The sequence below is a fragment of the Phalacrocorax aristotelis genome, chromosome 2, assembly GCF_949628215.1.
Source record: "Phalacrocorax aristotelis chromosome 2, bGulAri2.1, whole genome shotgun sequence".
Classification (NCBI taxonomy): Eukaryota; Metazoa; Chordata; class Aves; order Suliformes; family Phalacrocoracidae; genus Phalacrocorax; species Phalacrocorax aristotelis.
In genome coordinates, this window is record NC_134277.1 from 40022491 (window position 1) to 40047508 (window position 25018).

At 36.6% G+C, this 25018-nt stretch overlaps 1 protein-coding gene across 6 annotated transcripts in view; it reads right to left on the reverse strand.

Moving 5' to 3' along the window:
- TBC1D5 (TBC1 domain family member 5) overlaps positions 1-25018 on the reverse strand; it is a 321595-nt gene that overhangs the window by 185632 nt on the left and 110945 nt on the right. For 3 of the 6 annotated variants that reach the window (XM_075083192.1, XM_075083193.1, XM_075083194.1), the window contains 2 exons: positions 23202-23302; positions 9788-9923 (listed from right to left, as the gene is read on the reverse strand). In XM_075083192.1, the coding sequence (XP_074939293.1) occupies positions 9788-9923; positions 23202-23267 (202 nt within the window). In that variant the 5' untranslated portion in view covers positions 23268-23302. The remainder of the gene's footprint in view (positions 1-9787; positions 9924-23201; positions 23303-25018) is intronic. The other 3 variants (XM_075083197.1, XM_075083195.1, XM_075083196.1) reach the window with 1 other exon arrangement.

Genomic DNA, 25018 nt, shown 5'->3' on the forward strand with positions numbered 1-25018 from the left:
AAATGATCGGCATCTTCTGAAATATTTTTAATTTCCATTAACAAAAATACTTTTAGTTGAAATTTCTAACCTGACAAGTGCTTATTTATTTTAGGTTTGTATAGAAAACATGAAAAGGCTGTGTGTATGTTCTGACATATACCGAAGATACCCTTTTTTTAGTGAATTAGCTACCTGCCTCACAAAAATCAGCTGAAGGAAAACTAGAGCTGAAGGATGGCATTGTTACTGAGGCAGGCCCCTGGGCCTTGAATGATCTGGGCCCAGTTCCTGGCCCTGCTACAGACTGTTTGTAGACGTGTCATTTCACCTGCTTCAAATTTCTTTTTGTATGAGAACATATAGTCTAGTTATTCTTCCTATGGCAGTTATGAGAATTAATTTCATAGCTTCTTTGGTATATGACACCTTCTAATAGGATGAAGTAAGCACACAGATGCAAAACAAACGTCCCAAGTCCCGCCTCCCTTTTTAAACAGCTCAAGCCATGGAGCACAAACTGCGTCATAAGCTTGTGTGATTGTCGCAAATAGTGAAAATAAATCTAATTTGCTATATCCTTTTGTGTCATTTGTACTGCAGTTGAAACATTACAGTCACATGATTACTGATGCAGTGATCTAAACATCTGACATGATGAAAAAGCTGAACAAGGATACTTATGAATAACTAAAAGATATTCTAGATCTGACAGAAGCGTTCAATCTTGTCATAGTGTGTGTACATGTACATCCATATAAATCTCAAGCTTAAAATATTTAGAAACAAACCCCAGCAATAGTTCACTTATACAAAACAAGATTTAAACATAAGCTCACATATATGCATTTGAGCCTTGGTGTTCCTTATCCGGTATTGTTTAGACTTGGGTTAGTTTGCTGTTTTGTTGACCGTGGAGAGAGACAGGGAAAAGCAGAAAGACTACACACCTTTCTCTCACTCCCTCCATTTTAGCACTCAGCTTTGTTTAGCGATAAGGACTTTCTCCCATTACCCTGTGTATTTAGCCTTTTTTCAATTATTGGCTATCTTATGAGTAAAAAGAAGACCAGGACTTTTAGAAGTCAGTTATATGCACTCTGCCTCTGTGTGGCCAAATCTTGACACCAAGTGCTTGAAATGTGAACACTCCCAAAACTGAGGAACTCCAAGTAACTAACCACAATCCAGTACCCTGGGCGAAATTGCTGCTTCCTTTAGACAATAAGGGCACTCAGGCTTGTTACCTTTACAGTCAATTGGAACCTAGCCATTAATTTTAATAGGATCAGGATCAGGTCCCTGACTTTTTCAACATCAAAGAAACATCCTTCACAGTCATTTTGCTATAAATAATTAAAACTGATTAGTAATAATAAGGTACCTTAACCAAAAAGGTAAACAGTGGAGACATTTATTATCAAAGTAAAAAAAGAAAATTAAAATAACCTGCAACATTTTGTATGTGCAATTCATCAGGAAATGTTGTAAAAGAACAAAAACAAATGTTGGCTCATTCCAGAGGTTCTTTGTCATCATTAATGTATTCAGGTTTTTACAGCTGAATTGCTGTACTTTGAAAAGATTTTCATGAAAGGAAACTAAAATTCAATGTTTAAACAAAGCTGTCAGGTTACCAAGATTCATATTTGCTTGTATGTCCAGAAAATGTTTTCTCCTTTTAAAAAAACCCTCTAGGTTAGAAGTATTATTATTCCTTTGCTCTCAATTTGTAAACAACAGAAAAGAACCTTTTGTTAAGCAGCATGTATTTATTTATTTATTTGCCGTTGCGAAGCCGAAACCAGCTTAGAAATATCTGTTCCAACGTGGAGGTAAAACTACCTGGTATGGATATTTTACTTCATTACTAGTTCTGTTCCTCAAATTGATACAAATGGCCTCCTTCTGTTTCTGTCTGTCTGCTTGCCTGATCAGTGAAGCTAATTGTCAGAGCTGGGGAGATCTCCTATACCTAAACAGAAGATATGCAGTTTGTAACCTGCTTAATTTGCCTTATGTCCTGGATGGCCCTCAGTATGTTGTTCATTAAAGTATCAGCTGTTTCTGTTGTAGCAGCGGCAACCTAAGCATAGGCCTATTTTTCTTTGTTAAAAGGCCAGATTGTCAATAAATAATGAACACTTTACCATATCATTTCTTACCACTTATTTTAAGTATGATGCTATTTTATTTCTCTCCCCTTCCACACCTCTTAGTTTTGCATGTCCGAAGAGGACAGTGTACCCAAGGCTAAAGAACAGGCTTATCAGTCAATTAGAAGCCTAAAATTGAAGCTTTGCAGTATCACTTGGCACTTAAGTGAAAGTAGGTTGAACCCTTCCCTTTTTAAAATAAGGAACTCCAGATCTCTATAAATGTCCACATATATGAAAGACAGGAAAGATCCTGTCTGTGCTGACATATTTCTGTTATATAGAGCAATCAATTTCTAATACAATCAAATCTGTGGCAGTTAAACTCTTTCAAAATGTTTTAACATACATTTAATCTCAGACACAGAGGTCTGTAATATCAGCTAGCAGCACACAATTCACAGACTGCTTTGTAAATTACAATCTTCTGTATGTCAGGACAGAAGTGAACTCAAACATTTAATTATTATCCTGTACCAATCATGCTGGCCTCAGCTAGAATTCTGATTTACTAGTCTTTTATTATACATACACAAGTACAATCAAACTTGTACAGTTCAATTTTTTTAAATTAAGAGAATCTGCCTTTTCCATATGCAGGAGGTAGAGCCATTTAACATAATTTGAACATTGCCTGGAAACACTTAATATGTGAGGTGTTTATGGGTAGTAACCTCTATATTATATTTTGTACCAAGTCTGAGTAAAATATTCAAAGAATGATTCCATTCTTGTCATTAGCCTCTGTATAACTTCTAATAATGAGCTAGTTTTAACATACTCTTAATTACATTTACAGAGGTCGTATTAAAAAAGATTATTCTGTTTTAATTTTATTGTTCAGTAGGTTACTATAGTTAAAATGGAAATTTCTGTCTGGTATTTTAAGCTCCTCTAAGCATGTAAAATTTATTAAAAGATTCATTCTTTTTCATTCAACTTGCACCATTTCCTTTTATACCACATGTATTATACTACAGGTATACTAGGAAGAGAGACAAGACCCAACTAGTTGAGCTTTAACCTGGATTTGGGAAAAGCTAGGAAAAGAAAAAGAAATGCTGAAATCAGTTTTTCGCAAAGTAGAGTCACAAGGTGTTATTAGAAAAATGACATGAGGGTGGCAAGTGATTTATGCCACTATTCAGGTGGGGCTGAGATGAGTGAAATGAGGTAGTGTGCCAACATCATTAGAGAGAATTGTCTCATTTTCATACACCTATTTAGAGTAGAACTTTCAAAATTAACTTCTTAGATTTCTTTTAGATCAACAGACATAGGTGTCCAGAATGCCTTCTCTAATATCTGCCTTATCAACCACTGAAGGCAATTTCCCTGCATGATGTTTCTACCAGTTACCTATGCCACAATATAAGCTGAAAACCGGAATTAATATAATGTGCAACTCACATGAAGCCACCAAAAAAACTGGAGCTACCAATTCTAGAGATGAAAATCCAACTCTGCAATCCAATAAGCCACAAGACTGTGTCAGCTACTCACATTTGCTGCACAGCTGAAGTCACTTAAAATACTCCTGCAGTTACTGAATAGGACTTTGCAGCAAGACACTGAAACCAAAGGGCCCACAACTGGCAAATTTCTATGGGCATGTCAACACCTGTACAAATACAGTCTTTAAAGGAAAGAAATGTACCGTGTGCTGGCTATTTTCAACCAACTTCATACTAAATATATGTATTTTTAAACATGCATAGCTTCTCTATTAGCTGATCTCATAATGACAATGTGTTTCTAATACAGGAAAAAGAAGAGAAAATGAAGAGTTGTTGGGAAGGAGCTAGTGGCAGGCTAAGTTAGCTCAAGACATGCTGTATTGCTCCAACAGACTTTTTCACTACAATCCTGTTGATGCTCAATTAAAAGCAAGCTAAACAGTAGTTATTATTAATAAATGAATATTAAAATGCTTGTTATGTTAGCATATGGTGTTTGAAGATGGAAAAAACACTCTTGCTTTTATTCATCCAATACGAAGCGACCCAGACTGAAGACAGCTCTTTCTCCTCTAGTCTACCTGTGCCTTTAACAGAAAACCCAAGCCTAGGATAAGAAGCACAAGGGTTCTGAATGAGGACTACTACCAACGACTGTGCTGGTGGCGCACACTGAGACTTTCTGCCTGAGGGGTGAAACTTGCCAATGAAGAACACAGGGCATTCTCAGGGCCTCCTGCAAACCATAGGACAAAATCCCAAAGGCATTAAGAACAATCGCAACCCTCAGCATCTCCTGCTGCCAGTATAATGCAAAGAGGTTCTCTGTTTCAATCTTGTCTTTTTAATGAAAACACAAAGTAGCATGCATATTTAAAAGCACTCTTAAAAACACAGTGCTATACTTCATGTACATGTTCCTCCCTGGAGAGAAGATGAAAGAACACACATTACATGACACACATGACGTCATACAATATACCATTGAAAAATATTTGATATAAAAGTAATTAGGCTTCAAGAACTCACTGTGTTTGCATTCTTAGTTGCTTTTACCTTGGAATGTACTTCTTGCACAGAGAAGTCTAGAACTCTATGGTTGTTTCTTTTACATGTAATCACGGAAATGATCTCTAAAAACAGAGACGGATAAATGCCATACAGGGCAGTCTGCATTAGCATTTTCTCCCTGACTGAAGATGGTTTTAAGGGCAAAAAACCCCAACTCATAATACTTAATAGCTACAGACTGATTAGGGGATAATACAATTTTCTGACAGGAAAAATTCACTTAACCCTGGAATGAATGTGAAAGGTTGTACCCAAGACCAAAACAGTCTCATGTGAATTACACTTAAGATTTGGGGAAATTATTTGGTAGCACATGGGCCCTGTTAGGTCCAGAGAAGGTGGTATTTATTAATTCATTCCCCTCTTTTTTCTATATGTTTTCTGTGTAACACTGATATAAACCAGTTATCTCAAACTTCATGGTAATACTTTCTAGTGATCAAGGTTATGAGATTAATGCCAGAACAGCAAAATTTTCTAAAGATGAGCAATGGAAACACACAGAATACGGTCAAAATGGAAATATGATTTTTTTTTGACCACCTCTCATATTTTTCATGGCAGGCTTGAGAATCAGGAGGGATGCAATGGTAAGTACGTATGAGGTGCACAACTGATCTATCTCAACCGGATTAATTTTAGTCACACACTCCAGTAGTTATCTTTGTCCTTCCAGCTACAACAGCCTTCTCTGTCCTCACCACCAGCTATAGCCTTCAGATATGAAATATATGCTCCCAACCTCCAAATCCAAAACACTCAGACCCATTAAATGTTTCCCCTTTTCTTCTATTAAGAACAAAGAACACATTACATTTTTCTATGTGAAGTATGCTATTAAATAATAGCTTGTACACTAATTAAAGCAAATGTAATTGTGAGAACACACTGACATTGTTGAAGTAAATTACCCAATTCGTTAATAGTTTCATTTCAAGTGACCTTAATTGTATTAATTGTGATCTTGAGCAAATTAAACTGAAGAGTATTAAATGCATTGTTCCAGTCTGTCCTTAGAGGATCAACTTTCTCATTACATCAATGAAAGGGGAATACTACTTACTATGCTCTTCAAAACTTGTGTCAGAATGTAGTGAACACTATAACTTAGAGTAAAAATTTACTGCAGCTCAGAAACAGTTAACCTGGTTATTCAATTTCAATGTAATATAAACCTCAAGCATTTGGAAAGGAACAAAATAGTTTGTCAGATGCAATACAGAGTGAGAAGGTAGAAGAGCAAAGTTTCTGAAATTTCTCTTCATATATTCAGGGTTTATACAGTCTCTGCTGGAGACAAAAAAAAAAAGATAAGATTCATCAGTTTCTCTGATAAAGGTCCCTGTTTCAGAGGGAATAATTCACAAATACTGTTAGAATAAAATGAACAATATAATGAAGATTTTTAGAATACAAAATGTAGCAAGATACCATCAACTTACTATAGTCAAAAGAAAACATAACAATGCACAGATATATACATGCGTGTAAATTAAAATACAAACAGATCCATAAGATATAATCCAAAATTAATATTTCTTGAAGAACTAAAATCTTCCATTTGAAGCATCAGATTGCAAAAGTGAGACTCCCTGCCACAAATTTATTACCAGCTATTAAAAATGCTATGTAAAAAAACCATACATGAGTGCATATATGCAATGCACATTTTTCTATCTTGAAAAAAATATCCGACACAAGAAAAATAACATAGGCCAAATCAACCATCAGAAAAAGACTGAAATACTATCCTATCTGTTTTTATGGAATGTTTTAAAGGGATAGAAAACAAGATCTTGACTGTTGATTAGTTAAGAGCCTATCCTGAATTTTGTGACCTTGCAAACAACCACATTCTCAAGACTTACAATAACTCAAGATTCAAAGTTCCTCAGTTACACAAAATTTGGAGTGTTACGAATGCCCAGATCTTTCTCCAAATGACACTTACCTCATCTGTTACGCTCTACTTTTATTTGTTTAGCTAGGTAATTGTCTCCTGCATTGCATTTGCAACATTAAACCTCACAGCTGTTCCTAGTGAACCATGTCTTATTCTTCTTCTCAGGCCACTTCTCCAGTGTCTCAAGATTACTTTGACTTGTATGTCTGCCCTCCGTTGTATTAACAGCCCTGTCCCAAATAAACCATATTTTCTCTATATACCTTCACTGAGATTTTAATACTTCTGGAATCCCACCCAATATATCCTTCCAAGCTGACAGCAAATGAAGAAAAAAGCAGTCTATGCATGCAGTTTTCCAAACAGCTATACTGAACAGCAATCCATTTATTTCTGAAATTTCTTTCATTTTATGAAAATGCCTTGTGAGAGGATTTCAAAACTCCAGCTGGACATGATATTCCTCTGCTGCTCCATCAAGTTTTGGTTATCAGTTGCACACACTAAAAATACAATACTTCATGTAGATTAACAAATCTGACTAGCTCTATGATTAAATATTTATTTTCAGCATCCTTATCAGGTTGCTTTATCTTGTTCAGTAAAGACTTCTATCGCTTTGCCTCCAAGGTAATACTTTAAGTATTCAGCACAGCTTCAAAAAACAATTCAGATGTCCTGATACTCCACAATTATATAGAGCATCTCTGACTGATGGATCACCTCTCTTGCAAATTTCTATGATACGTGATACAGAAAACTTGGAAATACAGCTTTTCACCAAGTGACTAAAACTTGAGGCCAAGTTGGAAAGCCTTGTCTTTGAAATACTTCCGTGAAGACAGTGATGGACAAACTGCATGGATAGGAATGACTGTATACTTCGATGCCCAAACACCTAGCACCATCTAAGCATATGCTTTTTAAAAAATGAAACATTTAAACTTGAAAGACTTATTTTGGATATATATACTTTCAAATTAAAATGCCGTGTGTGTTTCACAGTAAAAAAACCTATGAAGATGAAATGGATGCTTTATATAAAATATTTACATAGATAGAAGATAAAAAATGTACCATAGTTGGTAACCTTTATGACTTGGGGAACCATGTATTTACATATCTTTATCTTCGCATGTGCGTATGTGTGTGTTGTGTATATATTTTTAACAGTTGACAGCTGTTTTAGAGCATACAGAGATGCCAAGCTGAATGAGGGTCTTGATTACTTCAAGATTAGCTATCTAAAGTTTCTATTCATTTTAAGTGTTGTTAGTGCGAAGAGTCATTAGTCACTTCCTTGTCTCATAGAACATCAGCATACATTTACATTGTTAATGAACATTTGGGGTAAATGAATTAATGGCACTTTTAAACATCAATTCAATACTAATAACTTTGTATGTCATAGAAATGTTAAGGTTGGGATAAAAATGAGAAACCTTTTCAGTCAAGGTAACTAATCGCTTCTGGGCACAATAAAGGGTAAAATTAATTTACAGTGGTTTTTTAACAGGGTAAAAATCTTGGCTTTTCTTGAAACAGAGTTGAGAGAATTACCAGTATTTTTTTTAAGGGAAAAAATCAGAAGAAAATGCTTATCTTTTTCTTGATTGGGGAAGACTAGAAGCAAGCTGTATTTCCTTTGGAAAATGGCTATTATTTTAGTCTACTGCAAAAGATTATTTCTAAGTTTCTAAAAATATGTAAAAAACAGCATTTAGTTTATTAAACTAAAATGGCCCCATATTGTTGCCAAATATCATAGAGGGGGAACACTGACCTAGAAAAGGTATTTCATTTAATCACCAGGTTTTAAAATACTTCCCCCTAGATGTTCATTCTCATTTTCTAACACTGAAAAAGCTTTATAAACCAATGAAAAAAAAAATGAAGAAAAAAAGGAAAAAAAAAAAGCTCAAAGGGACACTGAAGTTTTACCAATATATTTTAAAGCAAAATGTCAGCTTCTTATAAACTGAAGTAATAAACCTGACTAAGCAGAACTTGACATAGCTTTTTTAATAAGCACTAGTAAACAGAAGTTTTATAGACAGATACACCCACACAGAGTAGTTGATCTGGGTAGGGACTTAAGAAACGTGACAAAGTTGTTTCAACCCTGTAATTTAAAATATATTTTTTATTTTACCCTCCTGGTACAGTTGCACCAGGGGAGGTTTAGGTCAGATAATAGGAAAACTTTCTTCACCGAAAGGGTTGTCAAGCAATGGAACAGGCTGCCCAGGGAAGCGGTTGAGTCACCATCCCTGGAGGTATTTAAATAGACGTGTAGATGTGGTGCTTAGGGATGTGGTTCAGTGGTGGACTTGGCAGTGCTAGGTTTATGGTAGGACTTGATGATCTTAAGGGTCTTTCCAACCAAAATGGTTCTATAATTCTATGTGTTAAATGACTGGAAAATTACAGGTAGTTAAGGTGCCACTGTGTATAACTGAGTACTTGAGGAATGTTTTCATGACAAGAACGAGCTTTCTTGTTAAGCTTATCACTTTCTTCGAACTAACTATACTGTCACTACTAGCAAATGAGTAGAAAAGACAAGCAACACAGACATCCGTTGCATTATGCAAGCAATTTGTTATCACTGTTCATTACAGTCTTCCAAATACTGCATTTAATTAATTTACTTTAGGTTACATAGTAATTTCTACCTTTAAAGCCTGTTCATCCTATCTCAACTTCCAGGTTTTTTTATTTTTCAAATAAGAATACAGGTGATGAGTCAAACAAACGAACAAACAAAAAAAAAAGAAAATCAGCCTTTTTATTTGCATAATCTCATCCAAAATATTATACTGAACTTTACTGCAGGATTAAAAAAAATAAAAGCAAAACAGAAAAAAATTTCTAAAATCAAAGCAGTGTAAGAGCCCATGCTTGAGGAAGTAACACAAAGCCATACTGCATTTCAATATTCTTATGCTGAAGTCAGTGTTTGGTTTATGATTAAAAAAGGATGACAGCGCATTAAACATTTGGCTAATGTTTCTGTCTGTAATTGAAAGTTGACTTTTTGTGGTTTTCATTAGTGTCAGTGTGTTCCACACGTACTCTGTGAAACGTTCTTTAAGTTGCCCTGTTCAACTTCATTGGGAGAATTAAACAAATTATGACAGGTACAGTTATCGTGACACACATTTTAGGCAGAAACAGTTTTTAGGTAGAAAGTCAAAAAAGTACAGAAATAGAAAACTCACCTTCCCCTGGCTTGTTCAGATAACTCTGCAAGGGATCAATGCCTATTTCTTGTTCCTCTGTTTGCAAAGGGTGACTGGTTTCAGACACAGAATGATACATATTGGCAAAAATAAATTCCAACTGAAGGGTATTTATCTGGAGGAAAAAAACCACAGAAACAAATACTTCAGTGTTTCTTTAGCTATTTTGCAATCACATGAGTCTGTAGCAAAAATGCTTAAAACCTTTCCTTATTTTCCAGGCATGACATCACCATTAGATGTCTAATAGTAGAACAATAGTGTCTCCATTCAAATGTTTTATTATTTGGAGTCTGAAGTAATTGTTATAGTACCTCCAATTCTCACACTGCAAGTAAAAATCCAAGTGTGGTTTCAACAGACTGTAAAGTGGGGCAGGAGCCTCTTTCCATCCTTTTTCTAGCTTCCCCAACTCATCTTTTAGTCTGATTCCAGGGATAACTGATGCTAGTCCTTGGGGATGGTGAGGATTACAGAGCACAGCTGAGGTGAGGCCCATCCTCATCCCTCTTCTGGACTCAGGGCCTCTTATCCTAGAAAAACTTCCTTTTAACCACTTCTTTTTCAGAAATCATAGGTCAAGTATAAGATAACAGAGAGGGATGCAAATGCATCCAAAAAGAGAGAGACTGCGATAATATAGATTGGTCTGATGGCTGATTTTAGTTTTATCAAGATTTATATTAACTTTCTAGAAAGACGGAGTTAGGGAAGTATTTGAAGAAACATAATCAGGTAGCTATTGATTATTTACAAGGAAGTTCTTCCAAAGATGAAGGGCGAAAGGGGAGAAAGCACAAAACTGAAAACCCAGGAAGTAGGTGACACAGGTTCATCGTCACAGGCTGCTGAATGGCATTCACATCACTATCACCTGAGTGAACAAGAACTATGTTAGAAGTTCACGAGGAGTGTTGGAAGCTAATATTGGCTGCAACGAATAAGAGGATGCCAATAAAAGGGTGAAAAGCAGATGGTGTTATGGTCAGAGCAATAAGAAGGAAAAAATGACCTTTCCAGTGCATTAACAGTGGAAGAGTACATTTGTCAAGACTGCATTTTGGTCACTGTACAGCAATTTATTAACTCGCAACACAAAAGAACTATGCCAGCCAGATCAGTTTGATTTGCCCAAGCACACTAAGTAGCTATCTACGACTGCCAGCTGAATTTTAAATATCACTTACTGTAACTGCTTAGTTTACAAGTGCTTTCTAACTCCAAGAAAACTGTATTTAAAAGGAAATATATAAAGACAAACACAACGAGGTACACACTTAGACTTTTACAATTGGTATATTATCAATTTGGAAATCACTTCAATTATGCTTTTCCTTTGGTTCTTCCAAGCCATGGCACTGTCCATATATGCTTTATATGTTTGCTTTAGTTCACCCGTCTCAAAGGGGGAAAACGATTCTTGCTCATGAGTTCACGAAGCTCATCAAGAGGGCTTTAAACTAGGTTCAAAGTGGGAGGGGGATGTAGCCAGGCCCACTAAGGAGGAGCCTTGAGGTGGCATGCTGAGGTTGGGGGTGAAATAGATAGCCCAGCTCAAGTGCATCTACACCAATGCAGGCAGCATGGGCAACAAAGAGGAGGGGCTGGAAGCCATTGCGCAGAGGAATAGCTATGAGTTAGTCGCCATCGCAGAGACATGGTGGAATGAGTCTTATGACTGGTGCGCTGCAGTGGATGGCTATAAGCTCTTCAGAAGGGATAGGCAAGGAAGGAGAGGCAGTGGGGTGACTCTGTATGTTAGGGAGTGTTAGAGCTCAACGATTGTGATGATAAGGTCAAGTGCTTATGGGTAAGGATGAGGGGAAGGCCAACAGGCAGATATCCTGCTGGGCATCTGTTACAGACCACCTAACCAGGACAAAGAGGTAGATGAAGCATTCTACAAGCAGCTGGCAGAAGTCTCATAATTGGTAGCCATTGTTCTTGTGGGGGACTTCAACATACCAGATGTCAGCTGGAAATACAACACAGGAGAGAGGAAACAGTCTAGGAGGTTCCTCGAGTGTGTGGAAGACAACTTCCTGACACAGCTGTTAAGAGAGTCTACCAGGGGAGGTGCCTCGCTTGACCTCCTGTTCACAAACAGAGAAGGCCTGTGGGAGATGTGGTGGTCAGAGACCACCTTGGGCTTATTCCTTGAGGGTTTTGTCCTTTATTTGCCCCAGCACCTGTATAAGTGTGGTGCTGAAATGATCACACCATCATTTCTCGCTACTTTTTAGCTAGAAGGGAACATCTGAAGCTCCAAGAAACAGAGAGCCAAGACCTGAGGGAAGGTAGGACTGCCTTCCTGCCTTTGCAGTGGTATACCTCTATGTCAAATTATTACAATCATAAAATCATATGATAAAACACACCACTAAAACACAGACTGCCTTGAACAACTCTTTGTACTAGCTCAACAAAACGTATTATGAATGCAAGTACACATCATGTGTTTCCTATGTAATTTCTAAACCATGATCTTGAAAAATACATGAATGGTAACTTGGAGAAAAACATTTATAAACTTGCTAGACACTTAAACAACATTCCAATGTTTACCTGCAGTCTTATGGCTACATAATATAGAGATTTTATAACTACCTGATAGCTTTAAAAAAAAAAAAAGAAAAACTTTAAAGAATTTACTTTAAAAAAAAACAAACCACTTTGCAGAAAGAGATGTTTATAATTCTGTCCTGATGGAATTTTAGTTGCTAATTTTGTTCCCTTTGCTATATCATTGTAAGTACCCTTCTATCGATCTGGTTATTTTGTCTTCATAAAAATGACAAGCTTATTTCAAACTGTGCTGCCAGAGTTTAACTTTTTGGTTTTATGGTCCTTCAGACATTGCTACACAATCTGACCAAGGCACAACCCCAAGTGCTTTTCAGACTGAGAACGAGGCACAAAATGACCTTACCAGCCTCTGTACTTTTAGCAGCCACCACTTGAAGACACAATATGCTTCAGACTTACATTGTCTTGCATCCATAACATGGTTTGAAATTAGCTCTAGTAAGTTTGTTCTTTGATATTCTTCTGTTCTGCATCCACCTTCTCTTTAGTCAAATACTCCCCAAATGCCATGCCTTTACGACATATAAGAGCCATAATTTATTTTACAGACGGTTAGAGCAGTTTTAAGCAGCTGAATAGATTTACTTTTGATACTTGCACAGTGATTTAATCAGTTACTTGTGTTTGTTTATGGATACATTTGATTAGTGTTAAAAAAATATCACTACCTATTAGTCTTGTCACTCCTTAGTCCAAGCAATTTTCTTTACAGTTTTATGCTTAAGTTCTTTTCAGCTCTTCTAACAAAGAGCAAAGAGAACTATTAAACAATTATGATTACACTTGGGATCTTACTCTGAGACAGATTAATTCTTTACAGGTTTGTGGTTGATTTGTAATGGCCTATAACATATTGTTCATATTAAATAAGATGCAATTTAAATACATTCTCAATGTGAAACAATGAAAATGTTATAAAAATCTGAAATTCAATTATTATATTGAATTACAAGACTTGATACTGACTTTGTAGTTATACCCTAACATCTCAGTGAAAGCTAGAAGTGACTTTCTTATCACTTGATATCCCCCCCGCCCCCCGCAGTCCCCCCCCGCAGTCCCCCCCAAAGATGAAGGGCTAAAAACCCCAAAGACTCCCTTCCCAGCACTGGGAGTTCAACTATTCTTTAATATACATGAAAAAATCATTAAGGCTGCATATGAAACATTTATCCATTTAGGGGAATGAAAAGAGACACTAATCCACCCATGAACCCAAGGAAAACATAGGCATATGAACTCTTTGTCTGGCTACTCTCCTTAAGTACATGAGCAGGGGGAGCCCTCACATATCACCCAGGACAGCATCACAGGTCTGCTCCTCACCAGCCAACACACGTGGAGCGAATCCAGTCTGCCTTCCAGTAAAGGCAGCTTATCAGTACATCTGTGACCTGACAGCCCAGGTTCTTAATGGACACCAAAAATCCGTCGAAACGTAGGCTTACTGACTCTAACACAGAACTCCACTGGATATTAAAGGGACTCTATGGAGACACTTGCTTATAGCACATCATCCTCTCTCCCCGTGACCTCCTCCATATTCCATAGTTCATAAAACAACAACCTGTTTCCATTAGGACAAACTTAACTAATGTTTACTAAGATCTACCTTACTAACAACCCCTTTCTACACAGCAGGGATCAACAGCTTGTTGTATTAGTCTGATGTAACATACCCATCCAAATTCAGAGAACTCTTCTTGTTCTCAGTGAGTACTTAGCTTTGAAGTCTGCTCCTGCTTTTTTAGTCATGAAGGGGTTTGTGCATCTGAGATTTTACAAATTTTTTGCCTTCCATATTACCTGCTCTGACATATGATATTATTTCTACCACCTCTTCCCATAAATCAGTCTTTCTTACATGGTCATGCCTTCATCAGCATTTTCATTCTTCCTGTATACAAATCTGTGAGAAAAATAACGTTTAAAACATTCAAAATGAAAACCACTTCTTCATCAGATTGTCAGTGGCAACAGCCTCAGCTCAGCCATACTTCATCTTCCATTAATATGCATAAGTCATATCTATCTAGCTAGAAATACAAGACAAAAATGAAAGTCTGAGAGTCTGAGATATGCTTCTATCATTAGCTGAACTGCCAATGGAAGCACCAGTCACATCTGGACTGTATTTGGGCAAAACATGGCAAAAACATGTGTCACAAAACCCATAAAAGTATACTGCTATAACCAGAACTGTACAAAACAGCGGAGTCATCTTTAATAAGATTATAATAAACTTTCATATAATAAACTGATTACAATGAATGTTCAGTTAGGTGATGAAAATCTCAAAACAATAACAAACTTTATAAAGTTCTTTTAGCAGTGAGGCTGTTCACTACCATGAGAGCAAGTGGCAAGGCCATCCTAATCTCAAAAATGTTGATAAATTTAAAATCAGTATTTCATAAACAAAATACAGCACAGTTGAACATGACTACTGTACCTTATTTCAAGTCATAAGACATTAATTTACCTCTCATTTGCAACAGATATTGAATACAAATATTCAGTATTCAAAGGAGCAGTTTATGGATAACAAGCATTGTTTCAAAAACAGTTACTGAATTATTTCAATTTAAAAAACCCTAAAATACTTAATCTAAAATGTTTCCCTTAATCATCACTGTTTATATAGACTTTTAAAAATTATCTACTTAAACTACAAAGCACACCAAAACATATCAAAATTAACTTTTAAGATGTGAAGAACATTCATACTGTTTGGCAAAACTAGAAAATATAATCAGTCTCACAAAGGATACTTTGAAGGTGTAACTGAGTTGGTGAAAAAGAATTAGGCAATTCTGAGCTTTTACAACACCCATTTCCCACCTCTTCCCACCCCAGTGGTGAAATGAGGAGGTACTCACGGCCAGGGCAGAAATTGTAGCACTTGCCCCACTACCTGCTTTCTGACATCCTCCTACCTCCAAATGATCAAGCAAAATATCTTATGCTCAAAAAAAGGAAAAAGAGAACCCACTAACACTGAGGAAGAAGCTGAACAACGCTGTTTAATCTTAGATATGCTAAAAATAAAAATCAGTTTATATCAGTACACGCAAAGCTACCAGAATATGACATTTCTGAAAACTACTGAAGCATACCAAAGTATTTAAATAATATTTTGCATTCATTCTATTAGATTGTATCAACCACCTTATCCAAATTATCTTTGGGCCTTTATTTCATGCCATATAGCAAAGTTTACTATTTTAATTACTTAAATTGATGACAAGTAGAGGAAATACTTGTTTAGCTAAGTGATAAATTAGCTGCCCTGTGAAGTCAAATTGATTAAAACGACCTGACTAAAAGCAAATGCCTGATGTGGTAATGGTCTTATGCATGTTTTGTTAAGTTTGACAGCATCATGTTATGAGGGTTCACAACTCTGCCCCTCATTTGCAGCTTATGAAGTAATCAAGCATGTTAGCGAGGATTCTCCAGAACGTGAAAACATTTTAAAGTAGATAAGGTATTAAGTATTAGGAGAATAAACATGCATTGTGTTTTATTTAAAGCAATGAACTACAGGTAACTTGCAAATATTCTAGAAATGGTTCCAGACTCTGGGTTTTCTTTCACTGGCTAAATCTCCTGAGCCTTAAATTGTTCCTCCTAATCTAGGAAAGGACAAACAAACAAACAAAAAGTCATCCTTTCCTCAAATAGAGGGTTGAGTAGGAGACAATCCTGAGAATGAACTTAGTGAACTTTGGTAAATGAGGATCACTTGATATGTTTCAAGCTGCATACTATCGACTAAGACACTCATTAACAGGCAGTTTTGAAAATTTTGTTCCAACCTGTATTATTCACCGCTTTATTCTTTACTCTGGGAGTGATTTTTATTCAGGCCACATGGACCACCTATCTCATAGCACTGAGCTCCTCTACTCTCCATCACTTGAGCCCTTTACTACCACCACCTCCATTTAAATACAGAAGATACTAACTATTTCAAGTGCCTCCAAAAAAAAAAAAAAACCAAACCCAAACCCCAAACAACAACAACAACAAAAAACCAACAACAAGACCCACCACCAGCAGTTTAAAACTAGCTAGGGTTTGTACTTAGCTGCTTCCAGAGGCTGCTAGCATCCACTGAAGAAACATGCCTTAGGAGGAATGCTTACTAAGTCAGAAGAAAAGTGCACTATTTGACAAACTTTAGATAGCATAAAGCAAGTCTGTTTTCTTTTATAAAATGTATCAGATTATGTATCATTAAAATAGAATGATGCAAACATAAAAATGGACTGACATGGTAGAGCAGATTAACATTAACCTCAGCTGGGGTCCGGAACAAAACAAACAAGATCATACCACTGATGGACAGGTTAACAGCCAGTGAGTCTGATGATCATGAAATGCAATTAATTTTGTCTCATTTAATAACATTTCCTGCATTTTAACTTCTGCCTGTCTGATCTTTAATACAAAAACAGAGTTACATTGGACTTTAAATAAGTTAATTAAGTATTAAAATCAATCATGTGAAAGTCTTAATATTTAATATTGTTAGATTGTATATCAAAGTGGTTTTATTATTTATTTACTCCAAACCTTTCCAGAATACTACATGTGGCAACAGGGGGTCTGTATCTCACAAGATAAATGCATTTACAATGCCAAATAAATTATATATAAAAGCATTTGTCTTAATACATGTCATTCAATATTAAATATCACCCATTGGTACCACCCTGAAACCCTAATCCATTTTTACCAACCGCACATTTGTATTATTCAAATGTTGTCTATTAAATAGTTGTCTCAAGAGCCACAGTAAAGGAATACATACCTAAGAACAATTATCATAGGAGCTCTAAAGCACTGTCTACAGATTTAACCCTACAACTTTCATGTCATACCAGTACTAAAACATGCAAAGTATAAATTCAGTAGTGGATTAAAATGTCAGGGATAAGAAGCAACACAAACAGTCTGGGACGATGACAATCTTGGTAATTCACATGATAGTTAAAAACTTTTTTAAGATAGAAGTTAAAAAAAAAAAACACAAAACTTTATCATAAGTAAACACTTTATATTCTCTTAATTTGGAAGGCAGGAAATCTTCCACATACTTGTTTGAAGTAGGGAACCAGTTCATGCAGTTGCTAGCTTACAGTTTTCTTGAGTTTACGTGTTTCTGTAAGATACGCTAGTTTGACTAGGGAAGAAAAACTTGAAGAAAGCAGAGAAGATTGAAATCCTTATGTAATGCTGACTACTACATTCAATACCCATAGCGCCCTACCAACCTTGGTAACAATGGTTCCCAAGGTCTAATGCTATGAATAGTGACATTTGACATTTATGATGAAACAGTTTCTCTTTTCTGCATTGAAAATGGTGACAATAAATGTATAAACATCATCAACCATCTTAAATACCCAGTACTAGTTTTGTGTTCAGTATGGTCTCACCTCAAAAAGAAAAATTATTATTTACTCAGAAAGAGTATGTCAGTCAAAAGAGACTGCTGCCTTGTAAACAGAGGTTACCTGCACTTACTCTGAAATTGAGGAGGTAGGAGATGTTGAAAATTGGGTTAATAAAAGATGGTGAGAGAGAAAACTACAACACTCATAGAAGACACACACTGGAAAAGGAATCTAGCTGGACACTGGCTGTCCAGTAAGTTCTTGGAGTATACTGGTGAAAGGGAGTTTTTATTTAATTGGTTTGCATTTTGTTTTAAAGCAGGAGGAGTAAAAAGCAGATGGGTAGGTTACTGAATTAAACTGAACTGGATTCTAAGCCACAAACACAAATCAGCTCAAAACAGAAATATGAAAAGTTCAAATGGAAGTGGTCTTAGCAGGATGAAGTTCATGATTCCTAGGAAAGGAAGGAGGCAAAAAGCCCACTATAATAAAAGGAACAAGATTTCAACAAAGCAAATTTCAACTTTTAGGCTAGAAACAAAACCAGAAACAGGAATTCAGGTAAGTTGGCCAACTCTCTAAGAGACCTATCTTTATCATGTGTAAGCTACCCTGACGCAGAGGGGGGACAGAAAAGGCAATGACATGAACTTGGCTAAACCACAAACTTCAGTGAACCAAAGTGTAAGGAGGAAGCATGCAAAGCAAAAATTAGGTCATATAATCTAGGTTGAGTATAAATAAGCACAAAAGTTATATGGTCAAATCAGAAAGGCAAAAGACAAATAAGATACAATTAATAAGGAACACAAGGAACAGGAACAGAACATTACGCATCGTTCAAGGATACCCATATGCACACAATAGTAGCTAGAAGAGAACCATGAGAAGATTTGATCTGCTATTTAAAGGACAGGGAGAGTTATCAAAGATGACAAGGGAGGTGAAGTGTTTTCTGCTTCACTTTTGCCTAAGTTTCAGTTCCAAATCAGATGGCTAACAAACATAGCACTATTTAAACAATATAAGCATTAGCTCGGAGAAAAAGATTAAAGAACTAGCTAAATCAGTTCTTTTCAAGTCATCACATACAACTCAGTTTAAGATAATTTCACGCAGTAGTTTTGATTTAATTGATACTGTTGTCAAAGCAGGTAGTCCCATCCTTCTCCTCCTCCTCCTCCGCCTGACTGACCAATGTTACCCCTGTGCCACTTTCCCACCACTGGCACAAGCATCCACATGGAACCAGGTCAGTCAACTCATATAGGTAGAAGCTATCCTGCCAAAAGAGTAAATTCTAACCAAGACCATTTAAGATCTTGCACTTGGTTAGAATAATCAACTACAAAAACACAAGATGAAGAGCAACTAGTTATGAAGCAGTTGTGATGGAAATGATATGGGCAAGTGGATCATAATTTGAAAGTGAGTTGACAATATCATATTACTTCAAAATAGCCTAAACAAGTAGAAAAAAATGAGATGTGTAAATCCGCTTCCATCATCTGATGCTGGTAAGGCCTGAGCTGCAATAGTGTGTCCATCTTTAGCACAGAAGGACAATAACTAGCTGTTGCAGTCCAGAGAAGAGCATCAAGAGCCTAGAAACTATCATGTATGGCACAAGACTGAAAGAAACTGGATGCTTTACTCTAGTGAAAGGAAGATGGGAGGGAGGGAAAGGAAAAATGCAGTAAGATTTCAAATCTGTACATCATTCAACTATGAAGCTACTCCCTTTTCTTACAGTAATCTATAAGTGCTGAAAATCCTCTTCATATTAAAATAATTCAAACAATTGGGAACCTATTAAATGAAAGAAATTCCTTGTTTATTTTTGAATATATTTTATCTACCTGGTTACAAAACAATTCAACATAATTTAAATTAAAGCTTTGTCCTTCCAAAGATAGTTAAGAGACTAAAGTAGTTTACTGCTGTTTATGGTATGGAAATTACTGCTTTTAAGTATTTAAGAGTTTTACTTTCAGGAACACAGAGGCACCATGCTATGCTACTCACTTTATGTTTTAGTAATACATGTGTAACTCAAAGGGCCAAAGAATGTCAAGACTGAAAGAAATCATCAAAACATTGAACTGGAAAAAATGGCAGCTTAGCCTGCAGCCTTACCCAAAATGATAGTAACTTGCTTAGACACTAAAAGTGTATTCAATGAAATAAGTTTCTAGGATATCACAGCTTTAAAGTAGTAAGCAATTAATCTAGGATTCAGCCTTTATTCTTTCACTATTTTTAGAAAACAGTTTCCTACAGGGGTTGACAGAATTTTTATAGAAACACCAGCATGTTCATGCACGCACAGAGGCATTTACATCAAATATTTCTCTTCTAGTTTTCTCTTCTAGATATGCAGATGCTAAGGCAGCACGGTCTCATGCTGAGGCACAAAGCAAGCTGGTGTAAACCCTGCTTGCTAAGGAAAAGGACAATTTCATAGGCACTTTTAAAGGAGCAGAGAGAGACAGAATTTTTTTCTTATCTTACAATTAAGCTTCCACCTAGCATGAAGAACCACAACCCACATTCACCTATGCGATCCAATCCTTATGAGTGAATTCAAATGGGCACAGTTGCAGAGGAAAACCAGGTGCAGGAAGAGAGCAAAAGACAAGGTGCTGTCTGAAATCTAATTCAGTGGCAGTGCAATGAATGCCGATTGCAAGGCTTTCCCATCACTTCTGCCAACGGGAGCAGTGGCTTACCTGAGTATGTCTAAAAGCCATACTCAGAGGAAAAACAGCTTCAGAGTAGGGCTACCCCTATGCTGAAGTTTCCCATGAATGTTCCCTCTCATACCCAAATGCTCAGTCTCAAGACATACTCTATGCAAGGCACAGTATTCATGTCACGTGCTGCCTACTTACAGTTTCTCTTCAGCCTTGCCACATCAGGAGAAACAAAAGCAGGATGCTTAGGAGCCACTCTAGGGGCTCAGTATTTTTGCCGAATATTTATTCATACCTAGGATGTGGTGAATTTCAAACAGCAGTAACTAGATAAAATGAAATAATATACCTCAAGCAAAGGAACCCACTAACACTTGGAAACCCAAGGTATAGATGAAACCTGCTAACCTTAGCAGGCAGTTGACTGCATGAAAGCACTGTATACCACAGTATCACTACTGCTGTGAGTAACATTTTACTCTTCTTTTTAGTAGGAATGTACCACCGTATTCCATGCTACTAAAAAGATGACAAGGCAAGTTCTTCCTTTTGTAGACAATGAACTCTGCTGCTCAGCACATCCTGATGCAACAGTTGCTTCTGGTGTTCAGGAACCCTTAGGGCTAATTTCTGCCAAGATTAGTAATATTATAACTTGGAGAAAATTATAGTGCGATACTCTTCCTTCTTTAATAATTTGATCTCTTAATACAGCATTACCTGTTAGAACTTATTTTCCTGTCCCTTCCCACTCTCATATTTTCCAGTCAAATTTCTGAGCAGCTGGACGGAATTTTCTATGCTTTCCTGTACATGTCAAACTGTCAAGGGAACAAGTAGTCTTGCTGAAGCCTTCAGACACAGAGAAGCTAGGCAGGCAAGGCCACTGTAACATAATGATTTCTATAATGCGCTGTTACTTAGAGGCATTTATTCCTCCTAAAATATTTTCTGCAGTCCCTGCTTCTTGCCAGAGCATGTAAAACACAGGCATAGAAGTCACCAGCACAAGCAGCATGGTGCATCAAACACACACTGGCTGTACTGGCTCAAAACCTGATACAGACGCAAGTCTTAAACAGCAAGTAGGAAAGCAGTACTTTTCAAGGTTTTAGTGGAACAGAAGTCTGGCTACAAAAAACCAAATATTTTATTCTGGAAAACTTTAGAAACGTACCCTAAAATTCACAGTAACAATAAGAATCCATAACATAATTAAAAAATAATGACAAAATACGCTGTTTAAAGGGGAAAATATTAATAAAAGCAAGTTGCAATTTATGAGTTAAAAGGGCTTTTTGTTTTGGCAATGAATTTGTCTCAGCAGAAACATCTGTCACCAACAAGTTCTATTTTCTTTACCCCAGGTCCTGGGTTTATTTTGCTTTAGAAATGGGCCAGCACACACTACGCAGCAAGAAGCAGAAGCCTGGTTTCGCATGACATTCTTAAGACAACACATAAGTAGCAGGGCAAGATCTTAAACAAGACCAGAAGTAGTAGGCTAAGGGATTAGTAGCCCTGGGAATTGTATATGCTCTTTTGCTCTGGGGAATAAGAGCAGACCAGGCAGATTCTCCAAAGCTTTTTGATTTTTTAATAGGCAATCAATAGACTGATGCCTCCTAAATATGTTAGGCTTAGATGAGTGCTCTCTGTAATTCACCGACCACTATGGCATGGCTTAATCTCCCAGTGTTGTCTGAATACCAAGTTTTCTTGTACGTAACCAAGAAAAAGGAAATGGAATTCCCACAAAACTGAATAGATTTGAAGAATTGTACTGGAACACAGCTGTCATTATACTTTACGGAAAGCTTGCAACACCTTTGAGGCTAAGCTTTTAAGCCCATTTTATTAAAAAAATATAACAGATGTAAACAAGAGATGGTTAGAAATGTCCTTGATTAAATTTTTCCTATTGTTTTCAGAAAGCCTTTGCAGACAGTTTTCTTAGATGGTCCAGTATGACTTTTTGAGAATATTTAACATACAAATCATGATAGCATTAACAATGTGAATCCTTCTGGACAAAATAGCGGTTTTCACATACTTCCTTCCAAATTTTTTTTTTTTTTTTTACCCTGTCCTTCTGCCCGATTTTATTATTTTCTTTCTCTCCAAGCACATGAAATATCCATTTGAAAAAAGGTATCTTTCCGACTTTTTTTCCTGCTGCATACTGTATGACCTCATTCTAAACTGGTCACATGCAAAAGCCTAGAAAATGTTCTTTTTACTATGTTGTTGCATTTCTAGTAATAGTTGAGACAGAGAAGTGACATGAGACATAGTTCATGTAGAGAAGTGACCTAACAATGGCCAGGCTATGGACCACTTAGCATATTAAGAAGAATGAAATGCGAATTTTGAACTGAATCCAGAAGTAAATGCAAAGAAACCAAGCATAGAGTATATAGGTGGGATCTGTTCTCACTTTTCTGTCTTACTTAATAGTAAGGCTGTGCATCTTGGTGCACCTAAAATTAGTAGTTACTTTTGAAATTGTGGTCTGTCATGTATTATTCATCTTTCTTTTTCTCCTAAAAGGAAGATATAAGATGGCAGTAGCAGGTGTTCTTAGCTTCCTGATGGAAAAGGAGGAAAAAGTTGACCGAGGGGACAGATCTTTCTTCAAAGGAGAGGTGACAGACAGAGATTGCCTAGTTGAGATGACTATTCTCTGACAAACACATATTGCAATTCCACCTGTTGCCAGGAAGGCTTGAAGCTTAAGGATTTCTCAGGCAGGCACCAGATCCTCTGCCTACTCATCCAAACTCCTGTGCTTGGGAAGTTCTTGTTCTTCACTGTGGAAGAAAAAAGGAAATCCTGTTCTGTTTTAGCAGTCACATTTGTAAGCAAATCACTGAATACAGCAAACCCAGATAACTTTAACATTATTCGTCATTTTTGGTTTAGCGGTTTTGACAGCATCGTATCGGAAACGAAAGCCAAAACATAAAGATAATTGAAATGAAATTATTTAGAGACAGAAAATCACTCCTTCACTATGCTACTCCAAGTCAGCTTTCCTTCTCCCAAAGAACCCCACATAAGACTCCCCTCATCCATTCAAATAACTGAACACAGCATTTTTAACATAAAATGTTATTTCTAAAAAAAATGTCATCTAGTATATCTATATGAAGTTAGCCTCCTAGAAAGAATATTTCCTCACCTCCTTTAAATTCAAGATCGTCTCTGTATTTAGTGGAGCTCTTTCACTGCACTAATCTCAGAAACAGCAGATGAAGAACGTGGTCCCACCCTCCAGAGACATACACACAGCTTGGCTTTTAAAAGGTAACACAGAAGGCTAAAGAATATTTTAACTAAAACTGTTTGCATTCTTTTTCACAAAGCCAGTAGGAAGGTTCATGAGAGATGTGCAAGAAAAGAATGGAGCTTTTGGGTTTGTTGGCTTGTTTCTTTTACGATCGAAGTATTGCCAAACTCCCCAGTTTATGGATAAAACGCTTTAGACCTTATCTATACCCTAACATTATATGCTAAACTTTTAAACTTATTATTTCCTACAAACGGCTGTTTTCACGGATATGTGCCATGCTGTCAAAACTCTTCTTCTGATTCATACTATCAATGGTCTTAAAGATACCATGTGGAACAACTGTACCAGCTTTCATTCCCATCAATAGTAGTCACAGTGCAAACCAATGTGTGAATACTTCTTAAATTTTAATACAGCAATTATACAACCTAAGATCCGTTTTCCTAATTAAAGGCACACAGTCTGTCATATCCATCCCAAGACTTACACCCGAATGGCAGTTCTGTACAACTTAAAATCAATTTCGTCATTTTGATTCTAGTTTATATTTAGACAGTCCATCATGGAAGAGCCCAGAACTTTACCCTAACCTAGGTCCTCTGTATGCCATATGTATATGCAATCTACTACATCAATCAAAACGGCTCACAGTTCAGATGACGTATACACAAATAAATGTACTTTACCTAGAGGTCAAAATAATTTCTGTAAGAGCACAGTATATTCTCTTGTTTTTAGCTACCTCCTACAACCATGAAGCATAAAAATTTAACAAGCTGCAAAATACTAAATTGAACACCATACATCGAGTTTCTTTAGTGTCATGCTATAATTATAATCAAGAATACACTTCACTTTTAACTCTATTTTTATTGTATCTTTCTACCTTGTGGCCCATGGTGGCCTATGCTGGTTTTATGACAAAACCAGGTTACGAGTAGGAAAAGGTAAAAAATAATAATCAATTCTGCTACTCTGAGAGCACATGTGCGGGAACTAAGGTGTGGATTTTGGCTTTTTAATATAGTGCGTATATGGTTTGCCCTTATTCCTATCTCAGCTTTTCAAACTGCTGAGGGGGATCACCATGACAGCAGGTAAATTAGGATTTCACTACCGTCAAGTCTGAATTGTTTCTTAACAAGGCTACGAATCAACGTAGTTCTGATTTGCAGAACTGTGAGACTTTCAAAACTGCACTTTCAATGCATTAAGTACAATAAGTAGGATTTTT